The sequence below is a fragment of the Labrus mixtus genome, chromosome 24 (assembly GCF_963584025.1).
Source record: "Labrus mixtus chromosome 24, fLabMix1.1, whole genome shotgun sequence".
Classification (NCBI taxonomy): Eukaryota; Metazoa; Chordata; class Actinopteri; order Labriformes; family Labridae; genus Labrus; species Labrus mixtus.
This window is the reverse complement of record NC_083635.1, coordinates 503,095-524,000: the sequence shown is the minus strand read 5'-3', so window position 1 is coordinate 524,000 and position 20,906 is coordinate 503,095. Positions and strand designations below refer to the sequence as shown.

Here is a 20,906-nt window from a genome sequence, read left to right as displayed (position 1 = left end):
TCACCACTCACAGTTCAAAAAGATGTTTCCCGACCTCAGCGTCCACAGCACTTAAAGGATCGTCCAGGAGGTAGATGTCTGCGTCCTGATACACAGCCCTGAAAGGACACACAGAGACTCTTTGTCCAACTGGAACTGGAACTCCAGACGTATATAGTTTGAATGAAAAAATCAATTCAATAAATGTAACAACAGAGAAATTATGTTGATATCTCAAGCTAAAAAAAAATGCTGTTTCAGTTCTTACAGTGACAAGAAAACCATTAATGTGTCTCTCACCTGGCCAGGTTAACCCTGGCTTTCTGCCCCCCGCTGAGTGTAGCTCCTCTATCACCGATGAGCGCCAGGTCTCCATGTGGGAGCAGCTCCAGGTCCTGCACTCAAAGACAGACGGGGTTCACCACAACACACTAAACACATGTGACATGCAGACAAGAGAGGGAGGCACTGATCATACCAAGATGTTAGTGTTTATATACCACCAACTTTTACACAGAAAACTACACCCTCAGTGGTCCTGCACATGTGCAGTGTCATTCACAAACACAGGTGTAGAGACTTTTGATGCTCCTCTGGGAGCCGAATTAAATCTGTTTAACCCTCAGGCATCAGTTTAATTTACTACCCTCTTAAGTCATTAAGGACAAAAATGTCCACTTCCAAAAGACTGCTATAAAAATAGAACAGATTGATATTTTTTTCTACTTTTTTCTGCATACATCTCTTAAACAACTTCAGCCCTGCTCAAACCTACCAAACACTCAATCATTTTTAGGAATTTAACTCTTTAAATGCCAGTTTGATTACTTGATGTCACTGTTGTTATTAATGAAAAAAAACACAAAAATGAGTTGATTTATTATTATTTTTTTTTTAAATCAGTCTTGGATATGTCAAAGATTATCCAAAATATTGACTTTGATGCGTTGTTAATTGTTGTGTAGCATCAGATTTAAAATGTAGTTCCCTGTTTGGACAGTGGAGGGCCAAAATGTCCAATTTACAAAAATTATCAGGAATTTAACCCTTTAAATGCCAGTTTGATTACATGATTCTGGCATTTAAAGGGTTAAATTCCTGATAATTATTCAATATTTGATAGTTTTGAGCAGAGCTGAAGTTGTTTAAGAAATTTATGTAAAAAAAAAAAAGTAGAAAAAAACATCAATCTGTTCTATTTTTATATCAGTTTTTTGTAAGTGGACATTTTTGTCCTTAGTGACTTAAAAGGGTCGTAAATTAAAGTGATGCCTGAGGGTTAAATGAGGACATTTCAAGGGTGAGACTCGCCTTCTTCAGTGCACACGCTCTGATCACTTTCTCGTACTTCTTCAGGTTGAACTCTTCCCCAAACAGGATGTTGCTGCGGATGGTTCCAGGGAACACCCAGGGCTGCTGGGCGGCGTACGTCAGCCGACCTCTGACCTTAAGCGCTCCTGTGTCGTGTGGTAGCTCCCCGAGGATGGCGCTCAGCAGGGATGACTGTTGGGAACATGGATGTTGTGGAGTCAGCACTTTCTTCAGTGTATTTAAGCATGTTGGAGCTTTCATAGCTCGGACCCTGTGAAGCAGAAGCTCACTGCGCACTGACCTTTCCTGCACCCACTGGGCCGATCACAGTCAGAAGCTGGTGAGATTTCACTGTGACAGAGACGTTCTGTAGAGACGGAGCGTCCAAACTCTGAGAGAAACATCAAAAACATGTCTATTAAAAATAACAAAACCAGACTTTGATTTTAAAACAAATCATAAGAAGCCCAAAACAGGTCTGTCTTTGATTAAATCCAGGCCTTAAGAAATTACTGAGTGTACCACTTTAAGCTCTTTATTCTTACCTTATCCCAATAACAGGTCAGTTTCTCAATCTCGATGAATTTCTCTTTCATTTCCTCCAGAGGCAGCTTGAAGTTTCTCCTCTCCACCTCTTCCAGGAGGAGGAAACTCTGCTCGAGGACACATGGAGTCAGTGTGAACACACTGTGCTGTTCTCACTTCTTTAAAGGATCTACAGTAACATCCTTTATAAAATATCAATCTGTTCTATTTTTATAGCAGTTTTTGTAAATTGAGCATTTTCGCCCTCCAATGTCCAAACAGGGAACTACATTTTAAATCTGATGCTACACAAAAACTAACAATGCATCAAAGTCAATATTTTGGATAATCTTTGACATATCCAAGACTGATTTAAAAAAAAAAATCCCCAGCCACCAAATATTTGTTATATGGAAAATAACTCATTTTTGTGTTTCTTTTCTTAAATAACAACAGTGAAATCAAGTAATCAAACTGGCATTTAAAGGGTTAAATTCCTAAAAATGATTGAATGTTTGGTAGTTTTGAGCAGGGCTGAAGTTGTTTAAGAGATTTATGCAGAAAAAAGTAGAAAAAAATATCAATCTGTTCTATTTTTATATCAGTTTTTTGGAAGTGGACATTTTTGTCCGTAATGACTTAAGAGGGTAGTAAATTAAACTGATGCCTGAGGGTTAAAGACACACATCAGTGTTAAACAATGTGAAATGTCACTGAGTTGAAGATGCATAAAGACTTTTATTGCAGAAAGAGGAGTCTGTGTGGACTTTACATGTTCTGCAGGACTCTCTGTTTTTTTCCTACTTTTGATCTTTTACGAGAAACACTACATCAGGTTTGTGGGTTTGTAATCTTCCCTGAGCTTGAAGTTTCTGAAGGTGAGGCGAAAACCAGATGTGTGACCATGTCTGACCATCATGGCGCATACACGCAATAAAGTGCTTTCCCTCCCACCTGGTTTAGCACCTTAACCCCTAACATGTGACTGTCACTTTATTCCTGGTTTGTTTTGAGCACAAACACAAAGCCACATTTTGTATTGTTTATGTGTGTATTTGTCCACTAATGTACAGTTTAGAATAATAATAATAATTTATACTTTATTAATCCCGCGAGGGGAAATTCAGTTTTACACTCTGTTTAATGAACATGAACACAAACATAGGCCGATATACACACACATGCACAAACAGGATCCTATGGACATGCATTAATCCAATAATCCAAATAATGCAGGAGGGATGTAGGGGTGATAAATTGTAGTGGGCCGAACACTAAACCGTGTGGAACGCCAGTTTATAAGAAGAATAGTTTGTTTGTGTGTTTCCACATAAATCCGACTCACCTTGATCCTGTGGATGCTGACCACAGTCTCCGACAGTTTCTCAACGGCCAGAGGGAAGAACAGGGTGACCGTGAGCTTGATGGTGCCATAGAGGGAGACGGTGACAAACACACAGCTGGCGGTGACGGCGTTGCCCAGGAGAGCGTAGACGGTGAAGGTGATGAAGACGATGATCTTGCTGCTGGCAAAGTAGGAGGCCATGTTGAGTCCTCGGAGGTAGGAGCTCTTCATAATCTGGCTGATTTCTTTCCTGGAAATTAAGAAAATAAATTATTTAATAACTCAAAAAGAATAACAAGAAATACACTGTATGTCCAAATCTCTTTTTTAAGGAATCAGGATTATTTGTCTTGTTTAATGGGCAATCGCAAGCTCCGTCAAGCCTAACCCTCTACCCAGTTTTAGTATCATCATTCGTCAGTTAATCCGTTATAGATGACAGAAAGTGGAAGCTTAAAGTTCAGGTGGCTTCAGATGGAATATCATAAACCAGAATCATTGCCTGAAGGCTGGTTCACTCTGTGACCAGGGCGGGGGGAAGGAGGACATATTTGTATGTTGAACAGATTTAAAAGAAGCTATTACCCCCGAAGGTTAAAGAACGGCACAAGTAGGCCTACAATAAATAAACTCACAACAACAGAACAAACAAAGAAACAGATAAAGAAGAGAATGTAAGAGACAAGAGAAAAAGAGAAAAGTATTGTTGCTATCTACAAATCTGTTTGAGCTCTGCAAGAAAATCCAGCTGAACACCATGTTGTTTTCATTACATCATCTTTAACCTGGAGCCTCCCTTCGCCTGTGCATCACTCAAATTATTCCCTCAGTTTGACACAATAATTCTGCACGGTATGTTTGCACAAGGAAACAGTCTGTTGCTGCTATTTGACAGTCTGTTTTACCTTCTGACTTCAGTAACCAGAGCACAGAACGGTTTCTCCCAGGCGTACATCTTGATGATTCTGATGCCGGACACGACCTCGTTCATGATGCGGATCCTGTTGTCAGTGAGCACGGCCGTCTTGCTCCTAGAAAATGCCAAAAATGTATTTTATGTTTTGGAGAATAATTAAATGAATCCATCATTAACATGTACTTTTTTATTTTTTATATAGTTACCTACCTGAAGATGCCGAAGAGCTTCCCAAACCAGGTCTGCAGAGGCAGCATGAGGACGATGATCGCCACGCCTGGCAGACACGAGGGGCCAATCTCGTACCAGAGGAACACAACAATGACCACCGCTTGAAGAGGGCCCACCCACAGGTAGTGCAGGTTCAGAGTGATCTATACACACAGTGGTCGACCATGAGCACAGCTTAACAAACCTGGATTGTGTGTTCCAGTTTAAGCTCTGTCCCCTTACCTCATCTAAACGATTGGCATCATTGGACAGGAGGTTCACAATCTGTCCCGTCGTCGTTCTCCCCATTGATTCACTGCTGAGACCGAGAGCCTGGAGAAAGAAACCAGCATGACTGGAAGTCTACAGGCCTCTACTTTCCCAGTAGCAGCCAAAAGAAAATGGGAGATGCAGCTTTTGCTAATTACGCACCAAAGACATGGAACACATTACCATTAGATATCAGGGAACGTACTTCTTCACCTTAGCATTTTGAACAGGCATCTACAGGGTTATGTTTCACTGCTATTTTATACTATTTTATGCCTTTTTAATGCAAATTTCAAATAGTTAATGCCATTTTTTTTATTAATTTCATTTCGTATTATTTTATTATGTGATGCTTTTTTTATGTCTTGTTCTGCTGTAAAGCATGGAAGCGACTAGTGATCAGAATTCAAATGATAAAGCTAATTTGAAAATGAAAATGCATTAACAGAAACACGTTTTAATTTTCAGAATATGGGTGTATTATTATTTGACTCAAAAATAAAATGATGACTAATTTATCTAATTTGCATTTTAGTTTTCAACTTCAAAAATGCACATTCTTAGACTAAATTAAAATGAAGAAAATGACATTTGCGTTTTCATTTTCAAAAAAAATGCTCCGCTAAATTTGTATCATAATTCAAATGAAAAAGTTAATTTTAAAATGAAAATGCATTAACAGAAATGCTTCTTAATTTTCAGAATATGAGTGTATTATTTGACTCAAAAATAAAATGATGACTAATTTATCTAATTTTCATTTTAGTTTTCAACTTCAAAAATGCACAATCTTTGACTAAATTAAAATGAAGAAAATGACATTTGCTTTATCATTTTCAAAAAATGCCCCATTAAATTTGTATCATAATTCTTATGAAAAAGCTAATTTTATAATGAAAATGCATTAACAGAAATGCATTTACATTTTCAGAATATAGGTGCATTATTTGACCTATATTTAAAATGAATATTCAGTCATCCAGTTTGCATTATACTTTTACTCTCTATGTATGCATATTGTATGACATAATTCAAATGAAAACGAAAAGGTCTTTGGCTTTTCGTTTTCAAACTTTCCGTGCTAAAAAGTGATCATAATTCAAACCAACTCGAAAATGAATTGGCAAAGTGGACGGCGCAGGAAAGTGACGTCAGAGTCCAGCTCCCAGGCAGGCGAACGTAATATTTTTTTATCTCTATTGTAATTTCTTGCTTTATTTAATTAATGTAAATAGGTTTGTTTTTTAACTTTTTGCTATTTTTACTAATTATACTACTGTTTTTGAGCTGTTGCAACAAATACATTTCCCCCAATGGAAATCAATAAAGTTTATCTTTATCTTTATTATTATTATTATTATTATTATTACAGACGACAGCATCTAGGCTGCAAACGTGCAGAGCATCCTGCTCACCTTCCTGTATATCATGTGACATATGGCGACTCGCATCCTCATGCCTAATCTCTGGAGGTGGTAGTAGTAGAGGTGTTGGAGTATGGTGAGTCCAAAGGCGGAGAGGGACATGGCGGCAGCGTATCCGTACACCATGTAGAGACTTCTCTGGTCGTCCGGGTCATAAGTCTCAAAGTACTGGATTATTTTCCACAGGAGTAACGGCTGGATCACTTTAATTGCCTCCTAAATGAAAAAGTAAAAAACAGGTTAAATATCATGCTTACAATAAACTCTAAAAAGCTATTAAGAGTCAAACTTTGAAAATGTTCAGAAGGCTTTAAGAAGCAGAAATATACCAGTGAAAACAAAAACAACCCGGCCCCTGAGAACGCTTTCCAATAGCACCTAATGAGAGCCTGGGAAAGATTTGGCTTTTGAAGTTCTTTGGATGCTTTTCTGACTTCCTGGTCCCAAAACCTGCAATGAAAATAAACATCACATTGAGCATGCACTGGAAAGGTAACCTTTGGTAATGTTCTCATGGAAGTTAAATACAGTTTGAGAATGAGACTGAAGTGTGAAATCCACCATAACAGCCATTTGTCTTATTTAATAAAATGTGTTGCATATTTAAAGCTCCTGTGAGTGACCCTGAAGATTCCCATCCACCGAACAAAGCCGTAAAGGGACACATATCCTCCTCCTCTTCTTCAGTTTAAATAAGTGTCAGAGCTCCTCAAAACATGTGTGTGAAGTTTCTTGTTCTAAATCCACACTGATCCTTTATTTGATCATGCCTATAAACCCCTCTATTTCAGCCCTGCTCAGAACAGGCTGTTTCTGTACCTTTAAATATGTAAATGACCTGTGTCTGACCACACCCCCTCTCTGGAAGGGCTTTCTCGCTCCATGTCCTATTGTTTACAGTGAGAAGGCAGACTCAGAGGGCAGAACAAACACCAAGCTGTGGGAGTGTCACCTATCTGTGAGGGGTTACTGCCCTTTGTGATGTCATGAAGGGAAAATCTCCAAACGTGAGAGTCAGTGTTTAAATCAATTATAGAAAAGTACATAGAAATGATCAATCTTGTTCGATGATGGCCTATTCTGCTGTTGGAGGTCAAAAATAAACAACAGCATTCATTTCAGGTTGTTTCATAACCAGCTAAAAAAACAGATTTGTTCTCAGACTAAAGGAAGCTTAAAAGCCAAAAATCTTTCCATGTCAGCTCCTGTTGTAATTTAACTCGTATGAATCAAGTGGACGTCAAACAAGGTGCCTGCTCAGAATCAATTGATGGATTGCTGGAGGCTTGTGAATGGTCATAATATTGTCAAATCAGTCTGTTAAGAAACTGATAATCAAAGGGGGACTTCCTTTCCAAAAGTGGAATTTGAAGAGATCTAAGAAGGAGCTGGAGTGATTCAGTACCTCTGTAATTCCTCCCCGAGTCTCTCAGAGTGATCTTCTGGAAGAACGCAGTACATGTCGCTCTCCTCCAGTCTTTGCTTGTAGCCGAGGTGCAGGATGGGGGCGATCCAGCTGAAACAGAAAACAGTTTCTAATCAACTTAAATCACCTGAATTATTCCTTTAAGAGGCGGTGTGTGTGAGACAGGGCTGGATACTATCCCCACCTCTCAGTTCAAATTGTTCATGGTTAATATATGACTTGTATGAGCAGTCGACTCCTTTGTTTTGTACTTTATAATTTCATTTTTTTGCTTTGGACAAGAAAAATCTTGTGAGAAAGAAAAGGAAGAGAAATGAAGGACACATGTTTGGGGGCACATTTGAAGAAACCTTTTGAAATGTCTTTATTTGACACAGTTCCTGGTTCACATCCTCATATCCAGGCAGACATGTGAACCCTCCCTTTTTCATTTTCCCAAGAATCCATAAAAACATTGGTCACAGGTCATTTTAGATATAAAGCTCCCTCAGATTGGAATCACCCCCCCCCCCCCCCCCCCCCCCCTCCCCCTGATCACTTCCTTCCACCGCTTCAGGTCACTTTTCTTTTCTTTTATAGGACAATCTGTTCTTGTTTTTATTAACTTTCAGTTTGCTTGTATTACAAACAACCCAAAGACAGCGGCCCTTTTCAGTATGCAGTTCGTACTTTTCAGACTGAACCCTCGTGGTGTTTCAGTGGTCATTTTTTGGGTCCACCTCAGACACACTGTGTGGTAAACATGTTCTCTTCTAGCTGTGCCCCACTTTCTCTATTCAGCAGTGAGCAGCAACTTCTGATTAATGTTTAAAATAGCACTAAACAGGTGTAACTGTTATTTAACCATTGATCCCATGATGCCAAACATTAGCTCTGATCAAACATTAAAGGGACTTTGCTGGAGTGCAGTGTGAAAGCTGCATCCAGTGGACACAGCCTACTGAAGAAAGAATCACTATATCCTCAACATGCATGAATCAGAGAGGGATAAGGAAGTGTCCTCCTGAAGGGTTTAGGGGTCTCTCTACTCCAGAGGACATCTGTATAATATCACCTTCATAACAACAACCTGGAGATAATAGTAACTTTACTTTGCTCTAAATATGACTCAATCTGTTCCGACAGGCTCACATGTTATCAGAGCCGACATCACAACATGGTTTCCTGGGGGGAAAGAACTCCGAAAGGAAGTGACTCTGAACTACTTTGTAGAAGATCATTTCAAGCTGGTTGTGTCTTCAGCATTGGGCAGGTTAAACCGATCCTTGTAAACCTTGAAGTTATTTGCATGTTCTGAGTACCTGACCTTATAATGAAACGCTGCCGTCTTTGAGGTGTGGATGTAACAGGGTCAAATATCTTGGTGCATATTTCACTGTTTGTTTTAATAATTACACAAAATTTACCTGGCAATCGTCTGTTATGTCTTATTTTGTAGTCTGCAGCCCCTTCTTCCTTTGTTGTCTTCTTCGGTTACTATTACATATCAGTTTTGCCACCTCCCGTCCATTGTTTTCTTAAGTTTTTATTCCCTTCTATCCTTTAATTATTGGATTATTGTGTGTATATTTATGTTTTTCAGAATGTTTAATAGTCTTGTGTTAGCTGTTGGTATATTGATTTGATTGGAATGTCCTGGATTTATTGTTATTTCATTTTCCATGGAGCTTAGCTTGCCGTGCACAGCTATTCAAGCTAGTTTACATGCATTGTATTTTATCTGTGTAGGATCTGGAGCGGACTGGGAAATTGAAACTAAGTTTTGTCTGTGTTTCCCCTTTTTGCCAGAATTAAAAAGAGACGAGTAAAAATCCCGGTGTCACGGCATCATTAGACCACAACACACAACGCAGAAATCCAGAACAACGACATCACACTGATGGTTGTATTGCTGTGATGTGATTCAAAAAAACATTTGTCCCCCGCGTTGCAGGAGCAAAAGAGCGATGCAATCAAACCGCCCGAGCATCACAGAACAGACTGTTTCTGAGCGTCAGTTTGTTTAAGGTGCTTCAGGGATGAAGAACAGAGACTATAGTCGTATCAAAGTAAGAGATTCAATGGAATAAAATAGGATTTTACAACATAATGGAAGAAAATGAGTCAATAAGAAAACATAAGCCAGGCTTCAAAGGTGAGTTTGATAAAGCCTTCCATGTGCTCTGCAGAGTCTCAGGCTGACTGTTCAAGCAGCTCAGAGCGGAAAAGCTCAAAGGTGACTCATATAAAGGTTTTAAGTCGAGTACTTAGAGAAGAAAACAAAAGGAACCCCGAGGGGCTGCACAGTGCGCCGGTTCATACACTGTAAGCCCTGGGGTTATTTCAGCCATATTTCTCTGAAAAATGTAATCATCAACCAGACTTATCACATTCAGAGATAAAACACTCCTTTGTCTTTTTTTTTTTTTTTTTTGACATCTTTGACTTTGATTCTTTGGATTGCAGAGCACAATTCAAGAGTAGCGCGCGCTCGCGGGAGGGACATCAGTGAAGCCGACAGCTGCCTTTCATCTGTGATGCACAAGCGCATCATATACATGATGCTGTAGCAGTAATTAGCGCGACGTTTAAAAATAATGACTGACGAAACACCTGGATGACAGGAACACGCTGTGAAATTGAGAACCTGTTTTTCAGGCAGTATTTGAACTGGGCCGAGCTGTCAATCATTCATCCGGGTCAGTTATAATGTCGAGCCGTGTAAAAACATGTGTGGAGGGTTACAAATTCCTTAAAAGCACACCGTGTCTCTAGAGACTGCGGTCAAGCCAGCCGCTCCTCGCTTTTACATGGTGAAGTGAGCCGCCCCTAAATTTGAAGTGCCCACGTATTCTGATCTTTATGGTAAATGCTCCGGACTGCAGAGCGAGCAGAGAAAGAGAGCGATGAAGTGAAGTGCTAAATGCCTAGGTCTTACCATAAAACTGACTATGAGATACACGTGTATGAAACGGGAGCAAACAAAATACTGTTCAGGGAATAGCTTCGGAGGTCGGTGAAATTAGTTTGAGAATAATACTGCGAGTCTGCGATAACTTCCGTTTTTCAAAATAAGGTGTTTTCCTGGGAAAAAAATATAAAAATATATGTTCTTCCATAAGTAGACAATGATTCTGATATGGGTGGACTTAGTAGTCTAGGAAGTACTAAGTCCAACTATATCAGAATTATTTTCTACTTATGGAAGAATGTCTTTTTACAAGACATCAAAGTCAGAAAAAAGACTCATTATAGTGATTTATAAGGGACTTTGTCAATGGATTTCTCAAAATCAGAATATCAGAATCATTTTCTACTCATTTTTTTTTTGTCTGGAAAAGGAGATTAATAAAGGACTCGCTCTCTCTGTCTGTTACTCTTGCTCGCTCTGCAGTCCGGAGCATTTACCATAAAGATCAGAATACGTGGGCACTTAAAATTTAGGGGCGGCTCACTTCACCATGTAAACTCGAGGAGCGGCTGGCTTGACCGCAGTCTCTAGAGCACTGAGTGTAAAGAGTACACTTGTGTAATTGTAATATAATCTTTGGCACCTCTCTTCTTCTTCTTCAGGCGTTATTGAACGATGACGCAGCACATTCACAATGACAACAATGTCGACTGAGCCGTTGCTCACAACTGGCTGAAGTCCAAATCACTTCCCTTTGAAAGATTTAGGACCTCAAGCTCTGATTATATCACATTTAAAGGTAATAAATCAAATCTATTTGTTTTCTTCCGGTAACAATATATATATTTACGAGCTTTCAAATCAAGGGACTAGTTTTCCCCGCGGACATGTGGTATATCTCGGATCCTTGGGGGGCTCGCTCACCGACACTACGCCGGTCGTGCAGCTCCACAAACCCGCCGGGAAACATTTGAACGGGTGTCACTCACCACATGAAGACCCTGGAAAGCAAGTTTGCGGTTTCCAGCGGATTCTGCCGATCGTGTTTCTTGTTGATCTTCATGGTGACGCGCGCTCGGTCGGGATTGTTGAGCCTCAAATACTTTTCATAGACGACTTAGTCAATTCAGTGCATGTGCAGTTTGCTTACATCATGTAAGGCTCAGACGCCGAAGATAAGGCAAAGAGTATGAGCCGGCTTCAGCTGATCCGAAACAAATCCTACAAGTTATGGAAACTCAAAGGGGACATAATTCCTCGATTCAAAAAGCGCGTGCAGGTGTATAAAAAGCGACCAAAACTACCAGGGTGCAAATGTAGTTCTGGGGTGAAAGATCTACACCCTGCTATGGGTTATGAACTTTCTGACAACAGGGCATGCCGCCCCCTGCAGAGCTGGACATCTCTGATTGGTCAGGCTCAGCAGGGTGTTAGATCACTACTGTTTCACACACACCTTTATTTAGAATCACAGCCTGACTGCTGCAGGTTTGAAAAGGTACAAACCACACCTGTTCAGACTAAAAGAAAAGTAAAATAGAAAAAAAAAAAAGTGAAACAACTGGCTTTTTTAAAAAAATAATAAAAATCTGACAGTGGAAAAAATTAATTCACATGGGGTTTTATATTGTATAATTTTGTTTAAATGTGAGATTATTAATTCCTCTGCCCTTTCCCATTCCTGTTGGAAGTAAATAAAAACCTGTTTTTTAAATATAGTTTTAAATGTGACCTTAAACATTTTTAGAGATATTTGTATTTTAATTTGCCTAATATTAAGGCATTAAATTAGCTCAAAGCATTAGGTTAAGAATGCAGGCAGCATGCAAACTGTTTTAAAGGAAAAATCATACTTCATTCTCATGTTTACAAGCTGCACTTGAACGCATCAGCTCCAGATGCGGAATCCTATGGTACACATGAGTAGCCCGTTTCGGGGAACGGAGACATGTATGCTGCTCTCACGACATGTATTCATAACTGTTCAGACAAGTCGAGGCAGACAGGAATAACCCTGCATGCACAAATTTCATCTACATTAAAATATTGAGCATTATAAGCAAAAAAAAAGCTTATAGTTTTATCATATATATGGCCAATCTGGGAATAAATTCCTTACCAACCAATTTCTACACCAATGTGTTTCTAAAGGTGTCTAGTTACACATAATAATTATGATTAATAAAAGGCTCTCTTTATTTTCACCTGGACTCCTTCTCTGGATCTGTTTCACATCACAATGAAAGGACAAACTCCTGACTGAGTGCTCTGGAGCCCAGTAGACATTTCACTGGTACAATGTTTCTGTATTTTGTCTTTGTGAGGACATATCATGCTTAAAGAGGTGGGGAGTATGAAACTTCAAAATGTAAGCTTTAGGTTCTCTTGAGTGTATGAAATGCTGGATGTCAATTATGGTTCTCACAAGTGTGTGTGTGTGTGTGTCACATGGTCTCACATTTGGCTGTTTACTTTCTCACCTTTTTGAATTCCTGTTTTATTGCACACAGTTAAAAAAAAGAAGTCTTTATTTATATTTAATTCTCCAACATTATGAAGTTAAAGTGCAGCGTCAGATTTGAAACAAAGTGAGAAAGAAAGGTCCAAAGAAAGCTTATGGGCTTAGATTTACCAGTATCCACACGTAGTGAGAAAATCTGTGATAGTCATAATCAGTCATGATACACCTCAATCACACTTCATCAACTGAAAGAAAGAGTCTTCAGATTCAGCATAACCCCTCCTCCTTTTTTGAGTCGTTCCAGTCTGGAATAAATCTGAATAAAACATGTGAACAAGTACTCTTTTCTTTAAATCCATACTTTTATTCAAATCCATTTCTCAGAAGGGAAGAAGTGCATCACTAAAAACTAGGCAGAGTTTCCTTCCCTTTGCTCATCTTGCTTCATCCACATTCTTCTGATCCATGTCATGTCTGTATGATGTGTAGTGTGCTTCTGACTGTCCCTCCTGGGCTCTTCAACAACTAGGTCAATCATGGCCCCTAAACAAGATGTGACACAGACACAGCTGGGGCCCTGCTGACATGCAGACTGACAGCCAATAGGAATGAGATGAGGACACCTGGCTCTGCAGGTAACATCTTCTTAGTCTTAATGAATACTACACTTTGAGCTTCTACAGGTCGGGTTAGAGAGCTGCTTATAGCTGAGTCATGAAAATAATGTGAAAATTATTAAGAGAGCAGGTTTGACACTCGAGAGTCCGACCTTTAACTGTCATTGTTAAACATTCACTGAAACTTCAAAATCAGACATCTTCTCTAACAGTCAGTAAATTAAGTCTTTCAAATTGTGATCAAATATATACTTTAGGAGCCAAAGTGCTTGTTTTATTTGATCCTTGCAAGAAACCCCAACACAACACTGCACGTTTGTATTTGGGTGTAATTCTGACACTGACCACTAGGTGGAGTCTTGACTTGTGCTGTGCATAAAGCCAAGGCTCGAGGCTACAGAATGGGACATTTATTATGAACTAAACTAAACAGATTGAACACTCTATTGGTTATACTCTATAATTATTGATTGAATTTTTTTTTTAAATCATAATGAATAAAATTAAATAAATAATAATAGTAAGGGAATATTGTGAAAATCTGGGAATAAATTCCTTACCAACCAATTTCTATGCCAATGTGTTTCTAAAGGTGTCTAGTTACACATATAAAGAGATTTAAATTCAACTCCTGTAGGAAAATCCGTGAGAGCTGCTGAAACTTCAGGTACCTGGAACCCTATTGGTTGAAATTTTTTACATGTGCCTTAAATAGCATATTTAGGCTCAAATTAGGGGTTATTTGGGATGCTGAATCCATTGCAAGCATTTATTTTGCACCAAACCCACTCCTTGGTAGAGAAATGGCCACACCCACTTTTCCAGCTCTCTTGAAAACCCTTTGTTTAGGTGAAAATCGATGTTGCTTGTTGCATGTGAATTATAAAGTATCTTCATAGGTCTATTTATAAATGTATTAGTGATGGCAACTACCTTTTATTAACTGTTAAATGATGCAGTTGGTTAACATTTGTAGCAAGAGAGTGAGTTTTGAGTGGCAGGTGCCAGACGTGCTCAAGCCATCCTGTGGATCATGGACAGACACAATAGAGTCCACACATATCAAATAATATTCACTGATCAAAGAGATATTGCAAGATGATTTTAACTCTGATATGCAAGTATTATTAAATTTGAGTTGGGGGGGGGGGGGGGGGGGGGCGCACACAAACACTTGAAGGAATCTTTGTGTGTCTATCGGAAAGGTATCCTTAAATGACTTCTGCCCCTGATTTCCAACTCTATCCACTATCCTATCTCTACAATAAAGGCACAAAAAGCCACCCCCCTAATATAATGGTAGGGGAAACACTGATGTTGTCAAATGTATCATATCTGGTCGAATCTGTAGATTACAGCAGGAATTCTTACACTGGATGTGGTCATGATCTTTTGGCGAGCTACTATAGCCATCAAAGACCACAATGATCTTCTGGGAGCGACTGCCTAGACACTGCACAAACCTCAGGTAACTGTCTGCAATCTCCTGCCAAGTCTGACCTTGTTCCCACTTTACCAAGTAGAGAAGCCATCCTCCATCAACCACCAGACTGGAGCAGGGTTGGTCTGTGAGGTCAAGCGGATCTTCAGTCTTTCAGGCTTGTTTTGTTTTGTTCGCCTTGTTAATTTTTTGACCTTTTTTGTTCAACAATGACAAGGGGAAGGGAGTTAGCTCATACTCTAAGCTTGTCTCAACTGCCATATCCCATTGGGCAAAGATTATCAGTCAGGTGAACAACTTGAGTGAGTTTAGGTAAGCCTTCTTGTCTTTGAACTTGGGAATATTTCTCAGTGATGACAGGGCCAGCACCTTGAACTTCACCTCCATGGTCAATGTCACTGACTGTCCATCCAGCTTTAATCTGATCTGCATTTACCTCCCAACTTCCGCTCGCTCAGCGTTGACTGTGTCACCCGCGGTGCTCATGAATCCTGTTGAGAAGGACACAAGCAACTCGATCGTGATCAAATGGGTTGGTCTCAACTGCTTCAGCGTCTCGCTTCTTCATCAGTGTTCTGGAAAGGTCTTTGTGGAGTTGATTGTGTTTCTTGACACCTTCCTTCATGCACTAGTTTACATCGGAGAAGTGGTTGAGGGTCTGCACCCAGCACTTGTGGCCTGAATCACTATTTCTCATCCTCCCTCTGCTCAACCCACCATCTGACTTGGCCACCTTCATCAGTTTCAATACAACCCACCCAACCTTGAAATGATGGGTAGATTCACCTGCTTTATGATATCCTACCTTGAGTCAGATGGGGAGATCGGAGGTCACTATGGTGACTTTGTCCCTGGAGACAGTGTCTCATGCACTCTTTGAGAGTGGAGAAGATGGTCTTTAGGGTCACATTCGATGACTGGGAGGATGAAAGGGAGTGTTCCCATAAATTTAAATAATGTTCAAATCTATATTGTCTCCGACAAACTGAGTGACTGAGCAGATTGACATCCATGATGTTCGTCTGATTGTAACTGTGACAGGCCCCGTATGGAGGACTGTTGCCAGATTAGATTTGTCCTGTTAATAACAGGGAAATAATGAGACAAAGCGTGTTTCTTATCCTCGCTTCTTCTAGTCGGAAGACGAGGGCTGCCGAGCACACTAAACTGTCTCACCTGGAGGTTACGCCTCCTTCTGGCACAAATTGGAACCATACTCTAAATTACATTTTAAACAAAATAACAGAACTAATGCTCCCAATTATACATTTACATATTAAAATATACACAATACACAAAAATAAATCACATAATGTGAACACACATTTCTGTGTGTCACACACTCCCTGACAAAATAAAAATGGCTCCTGACATCTTAAATCCAATCTTTCAATAACTTCAGTACACTACAAAAAATACTCAATACAACAAGGGTGTGGTGTATGTATATGGTGCGTATGTGTATGGAATATAAGGTGTAAGATTTGGTGACTGTGGAATGTAATGAGAGGCCATCCATGCAGATATGTAAGGTGAGGTGAGTGTAGCAACAGTAGGATGAGGTTGTAGTGTTGGCTCACCTAATGTTTGATATGTGAACATCTGTCTTGGCTTTCTCGCTCTAGCTGACCTTCTAACCTCACTAGATGGGTCGGCTTCAGGGGGTTTGGGTCAAGTAACAACTTAGTTGCTGGCTGGCTAACAGTCACATTCTTATTCTCATGTCTGTCTTCCCTTACAGATACTCTGATCACTCTTTCTTCCCTTAAAGGTACCTGTACATGGCTATTTGTTCTTTCAGGGACTGGATTAGCTTGAACTAAGGTAGGCATATTATGGTAAGTGTTCTCCATTGCAGGTGTTCTTTCTTTTGCAGGAACTCTCAACCAATATCCTCCAGTACTCCCTTCAGAGTCAGAGTCACTTGTGTCACTTTGGTATCTCACGTGTCTGTCACGGTTGCTTGTTTGTTTATTTTGTCTCTTTGGTGCAGGCTTTGGTCTTGTAGCCATTATCAGCAGTCACGTTTACAACTCTCTTCCTGCAGGACTCAGGACTGTGGATTAACATCTGGGTTTATTTTACCAAGAAACAAAGGAACTGATCAATGATTTAAGTCTCCCTCTCAGACAGGATATTATGAACTTTTACAACACCTTGAATAAACAATCAAGCAGAAACAGAACACTCTGCTATCTACGAATTGACCCCAAAGACATGAACTGTGACCGAAACCAGTCTCTGCAAAGTCGTAAAATTGACCATCTGTTGAAGGACTGCTGAAGAACTGATTAAACCACAGCGTTCAATTCTGCATCAAATGAACATTTATGTCTTTCTTCATCTAGATATTTGTAATCGTCACATTGAATGTATTATAATCATCTTTTTAAACTCAAAATCTGATCTTCAGAACAGGAATAAGAGTGATATTATGTTGAATAGGAATTTGACGTGGAGCGCTATTGGCATCTAGTGTTAGAATATCCATGAAGACGTAACCTTCATAATTATACATTTAGACGTGTTATAAAGCATACTCTTTGATATTAGCTATAGAAGGTGTTATTTAAAGACACCAACTTCTTTTCCTACTTTATTAATATGTCTTATTAAGAATGCTGACTGTATAACATGTTTTTGTTCACCTACAGGATGGGATTAACTGAGGATGTGATTTTCATCTCAACATGAATCTGATAGAAATGTTTGTCTAAATATATGACGTGAACGTACATCAACGTGGATCTGATAGAAATAATATCAAAATGAATGTATGGTGACGTATATATGTTTAGATTCTTATTCTTAATCTTATTGAGTAAACTCGGTTTAGTTTAAACAATTGTCCTCCAGTCAGAATGGGAGTCACCCGTGGGCGGCACCCCTCTTTGCCTGAAGAACCCCCTCCTCCCATCCAGGTGATAAGAGCTCACACTGAGCTCAGATCTTTAGTTTTCAGTTCTTAGTTTTGGTTTCTTGAAGTTTAGAGCTTCAGCTCTTGCTCTCTTCTCTTCGGACTTCGGTCCGAATCCCTTCTTTTAAGTTTGTGCCGTAGAGAGTCTCTGCCGAACTTTTATTTTCAACGCACAATTTTTGGAACATCAATTCTTTCTGGCTCAAGCAAGGTTTTTGAACTTTCTTCTCCAAAGTCTTTGCTCTTCAATTTTGAACGCCAATTCCTTAATTTGGATTCATCAAGATGGCCATCCGGTTAATCTGAATTGGAAATCGACGTATCAAAAGACTTTTTAATATTTTTTCCTGTTGGATCCTCTTGGAGCTTCTGAGACAACGGCTGAACCGACGTACAATCTCCATCCCAGCTGCACACTCCGACCAAGTTGTTAAGGTATCTAATCTGGCCCGTGGACCTCTCTGGGCCTGAAAAGAACCGCTTGCCAGAGACTGAAACGCGGGACCAGCCGGCGGAGTTCAATTGAACACATCTCACAGTAAGACTGCTGGTGGCAAGGGGTGTTGGAAGATTAAGTCATGAGTCGTGTCTATTCAGAGCCCTCCTTTAAATCCAAATAGAATCCCAAAATTCCTTTATCAACCTTTTCTTTTTGACCATTTTCTGATTAAATCATTCAAACAATACCGCGTCTTATCTCATTACTAAATATATAATGTCACCATACATTATAATTGCATTATCCTAATCATATTCTTTATCTGTGTCATCTATACATTATTGTTTACCCCTTTTTATATTAAATTTTACACGTAAAATTCAGGACTTTGTCTGTGTGTTTTCTTGTTTAACATTTCCAGAACTTACTTCTTTCAAGATATGAAACTGACTGATTAATTAATTAACTTATACCATTAAAGTTATTTTCTTCCTTTAACAGGAAGTGGTGCCCCTTCTTAAATCCGAGGTTAAATAAAGATATAACATCTTAATAATTTAATTACGCTACAGTCTCAATGGTGGAGCTTCAACTGGTAAGTCATTAACAAGCAGTAGTAAGTTACGGTGGAGAACTCTTGTCTTTTGTTTGTCTCCTGTCTCACGGTAAACTACATACACAGGGTTGTCTGCTACTTGTTCTTTGACTACATAGATGTTCTGTTCCCAATATGACCTGAGTTTCCCTGGACCACCCCGCTCGCTGAGATTCCTAACAAGGACCCTGTCCCCAGGATGTAAGACTACACCCCTGAGCTTCTTGTCATAGTAGGATTTGCCTCGGGCACTGGACAGTTTGCTGTTCGCACTTGCAATCTTGTACGCTTCAGTCATCCTTTCTGCCCACTTTTCTACATAGTTCTTGTGTGACACTGTGCTTTTCTCACCTATTAGACCAAACAGCAAGTCTACAGGGAGATGAGGGTGGTGTCCATAAAGCAGGAAGTAGGGGGAATACCCTGTCGATTCATGACGCGTACAATTGTAAGCATGCACAGTCTTTTGGAGATGATCTTTCCAACGCTCTTTTTCTTTGTCACCGAGTGTCCTGAGCATCTGCAGAAGGCTTCTATTGAACCTCTCGGCAGGATTGCCTTGGGGGTGATAAGGTGAAGTTCTCGAATGTCCAGTGACAGATTTTTCTCGTAGTGTCCTGAAGAGCTAATTTTCAAACTCACGACCCCGGTCGTGATGCAATCCGAAACGCTGGATGAATTCACCAAAGATGAGCTCTGCTGCCGTCTTTCCAGACTTGTTTTTAGTAGGATACGCCTGAGCAAATCTCGTGAAATGATCCACGACTACTAGGATATATTCATATCCTCCTCGGCTGGTCTCAAGATGAAGATAGTCTATGCACACCAGATCCAAAGGTGAGTTTGAGGTGATTGCACCCATTGGGACATGCACTGTGGGTTTCTTCTGTTTAATACAGGGACATTTCCTTGAGACATATTCCTCAACTTCCTTTTTCATGTACGGCCAGTAAAACCTCTCCCTAGCCAAAGACAGTACTCGATCGGTGCCAATGTGCCCCATATCATCGTGGAGGTGCTTTAACACTGTGGATTTTTATTTGGCTGGGAGGACAAGTTGTTGTCTCTCATCAGTCTGTCGGTACAGAAGTCCATTTTCAATGTGTAATTTTCTCCATTCATGAAGAAGTTTCCTTGCTGCTCTTCCAACTGTTCGTCGTAAATCATTGGTCATTACAGCATTGGTCTCTTTTAGCTTAAGGATCTCACCCACTGCTTCATCTTCCTTCTGAGCTTTGATCAATTCCTCCCTGCTGATGGTTGGAAGTGGTGGGGGAGATTCTTGGTCAGCAATTGCAGTGAGGGTTAGAGCAGCAACCCAAGCTACGTCCTTTTCCTGAGCAACTTTGGTCCTATTCCATGTGGCTTGCACAACGTCCTGTGACAGCTCTTCAGTACACTCTGTCACATACTTATAAATATCAAGTCGGCGTCTATGTTCGCCTTTCCAGGTCTGTACTTCACCTCGAAGCGGAAGTCGGACAACTCCCCCACCCAGCGGTGCCCAACAGCATTAAGCTTGGCGGTGCTCATGATGTACGTCAGGGGGTTGTAAATGGTGAAGTGCTGGGCGTAGTATAGATAATCTCTAAACTTCTTGCACACTGCCCATTTCAGCACCAAAAACTCAAATTTCCCGCTGTGTAGACGATAGTTTTTCTCAGCTGGAGACAACGTTCTGGAGCCATACCCTATAACTTACCATCTTGTCGCTGGTAGAGTACAGCACCAAGGCCACGCTCAGAGGCGTCAGTGTGCAGCACAAAAGGTAAGTTGAAATCGGGGTACGCTAAGACTGGAGGGTTGGTGAGCATGTCAATGAGATGGTTCAGTGCTCCTTTGTGTTCGTTGGTCCACTCCACAGGGGTCTTTGAGGACAGCTGAGGGCCTTTTGTTTTTGTCTGTTTAGCCTTGATTGGTGACAGGCCAGGTTTAACTTGGAGAAGCTCATACATTGGTTTTGCAATTTGTGCAAAGTCCTGTATGTAGCTGCGGTAGTAGCTGAGGAAGCCTAACAACCGCCTCACACCACCAACTCTCTGTGGCGTTTTCTCCTCAAGAGACTGCACAGCCTGTAAGTCTTTTGGGTCAATGTGCACACCTTCTTCAGATACAAGACGACCCACATACCTCACTTGCC

The 20,906-nt window shown here is 40.2% G+C and overlaps 1 protein-coding gene across 1 annotated transcript in view; it reads right to left on the bottom strand.

Annotated features, from left to right (window-relative positions):
- Positions 1-11,673, bottom strand: part of LOC132959374 (ATP-binding cassette sub-family C member 4-like) — a 24,427-nt gene extending 12,754 nt beyond the window's left edge. Inside the window, exons 1-13 of the mRNA XM_061032320.1 lie at positions 11,286-11,673; positions 7,386-7,496; positions 6,310-6,430; positions 5,972-6,196; positions 4,530-4,619; positions 4,287-4,450; positions 4,066-4,191; positions 3,161-3,410; positions 1,836-1,943; positions 1,592-1,681; positions 1,291-1,482; positions 280-374; positions 12-98 (exon numbers count right to left, since the gene is read on the bottom strand). Coding sequence (XP_060888303.1) covers positions 12-98; positions 280-374; positions 1,291-1,482; positions 1,592-1,681; positions 1,836-1,943; positions 3,161-3,410; positions 4,066-4,191; positions 4,287-4,450; positions 4,530-4,619; positions 5,972-6,196; positions 6,310-6,430; positions 7,386-7,496; positions 11,286-11,359 — 1,733 coding nt within the window. The 5' untranslated portion in view covers positions 11,360-11,673. The remainder of the gene's footprint in view (positions 1-11; positions 99-279; positions 375-1,290; positions 1,483-1,591; positions 1,682-1,835; positions 1,944-3,160; positions 3,411-4,065; positions 4,192-4,286; positions 4,451-4,529; positions 4,620-5,971; positions 6,197-6,309; positions 6,431-7,385; positions 7,497-11,285) is intronic.
- Between the last annotated feature and the right edge of the window lie 9,233 nt (positions 11,674-20,906).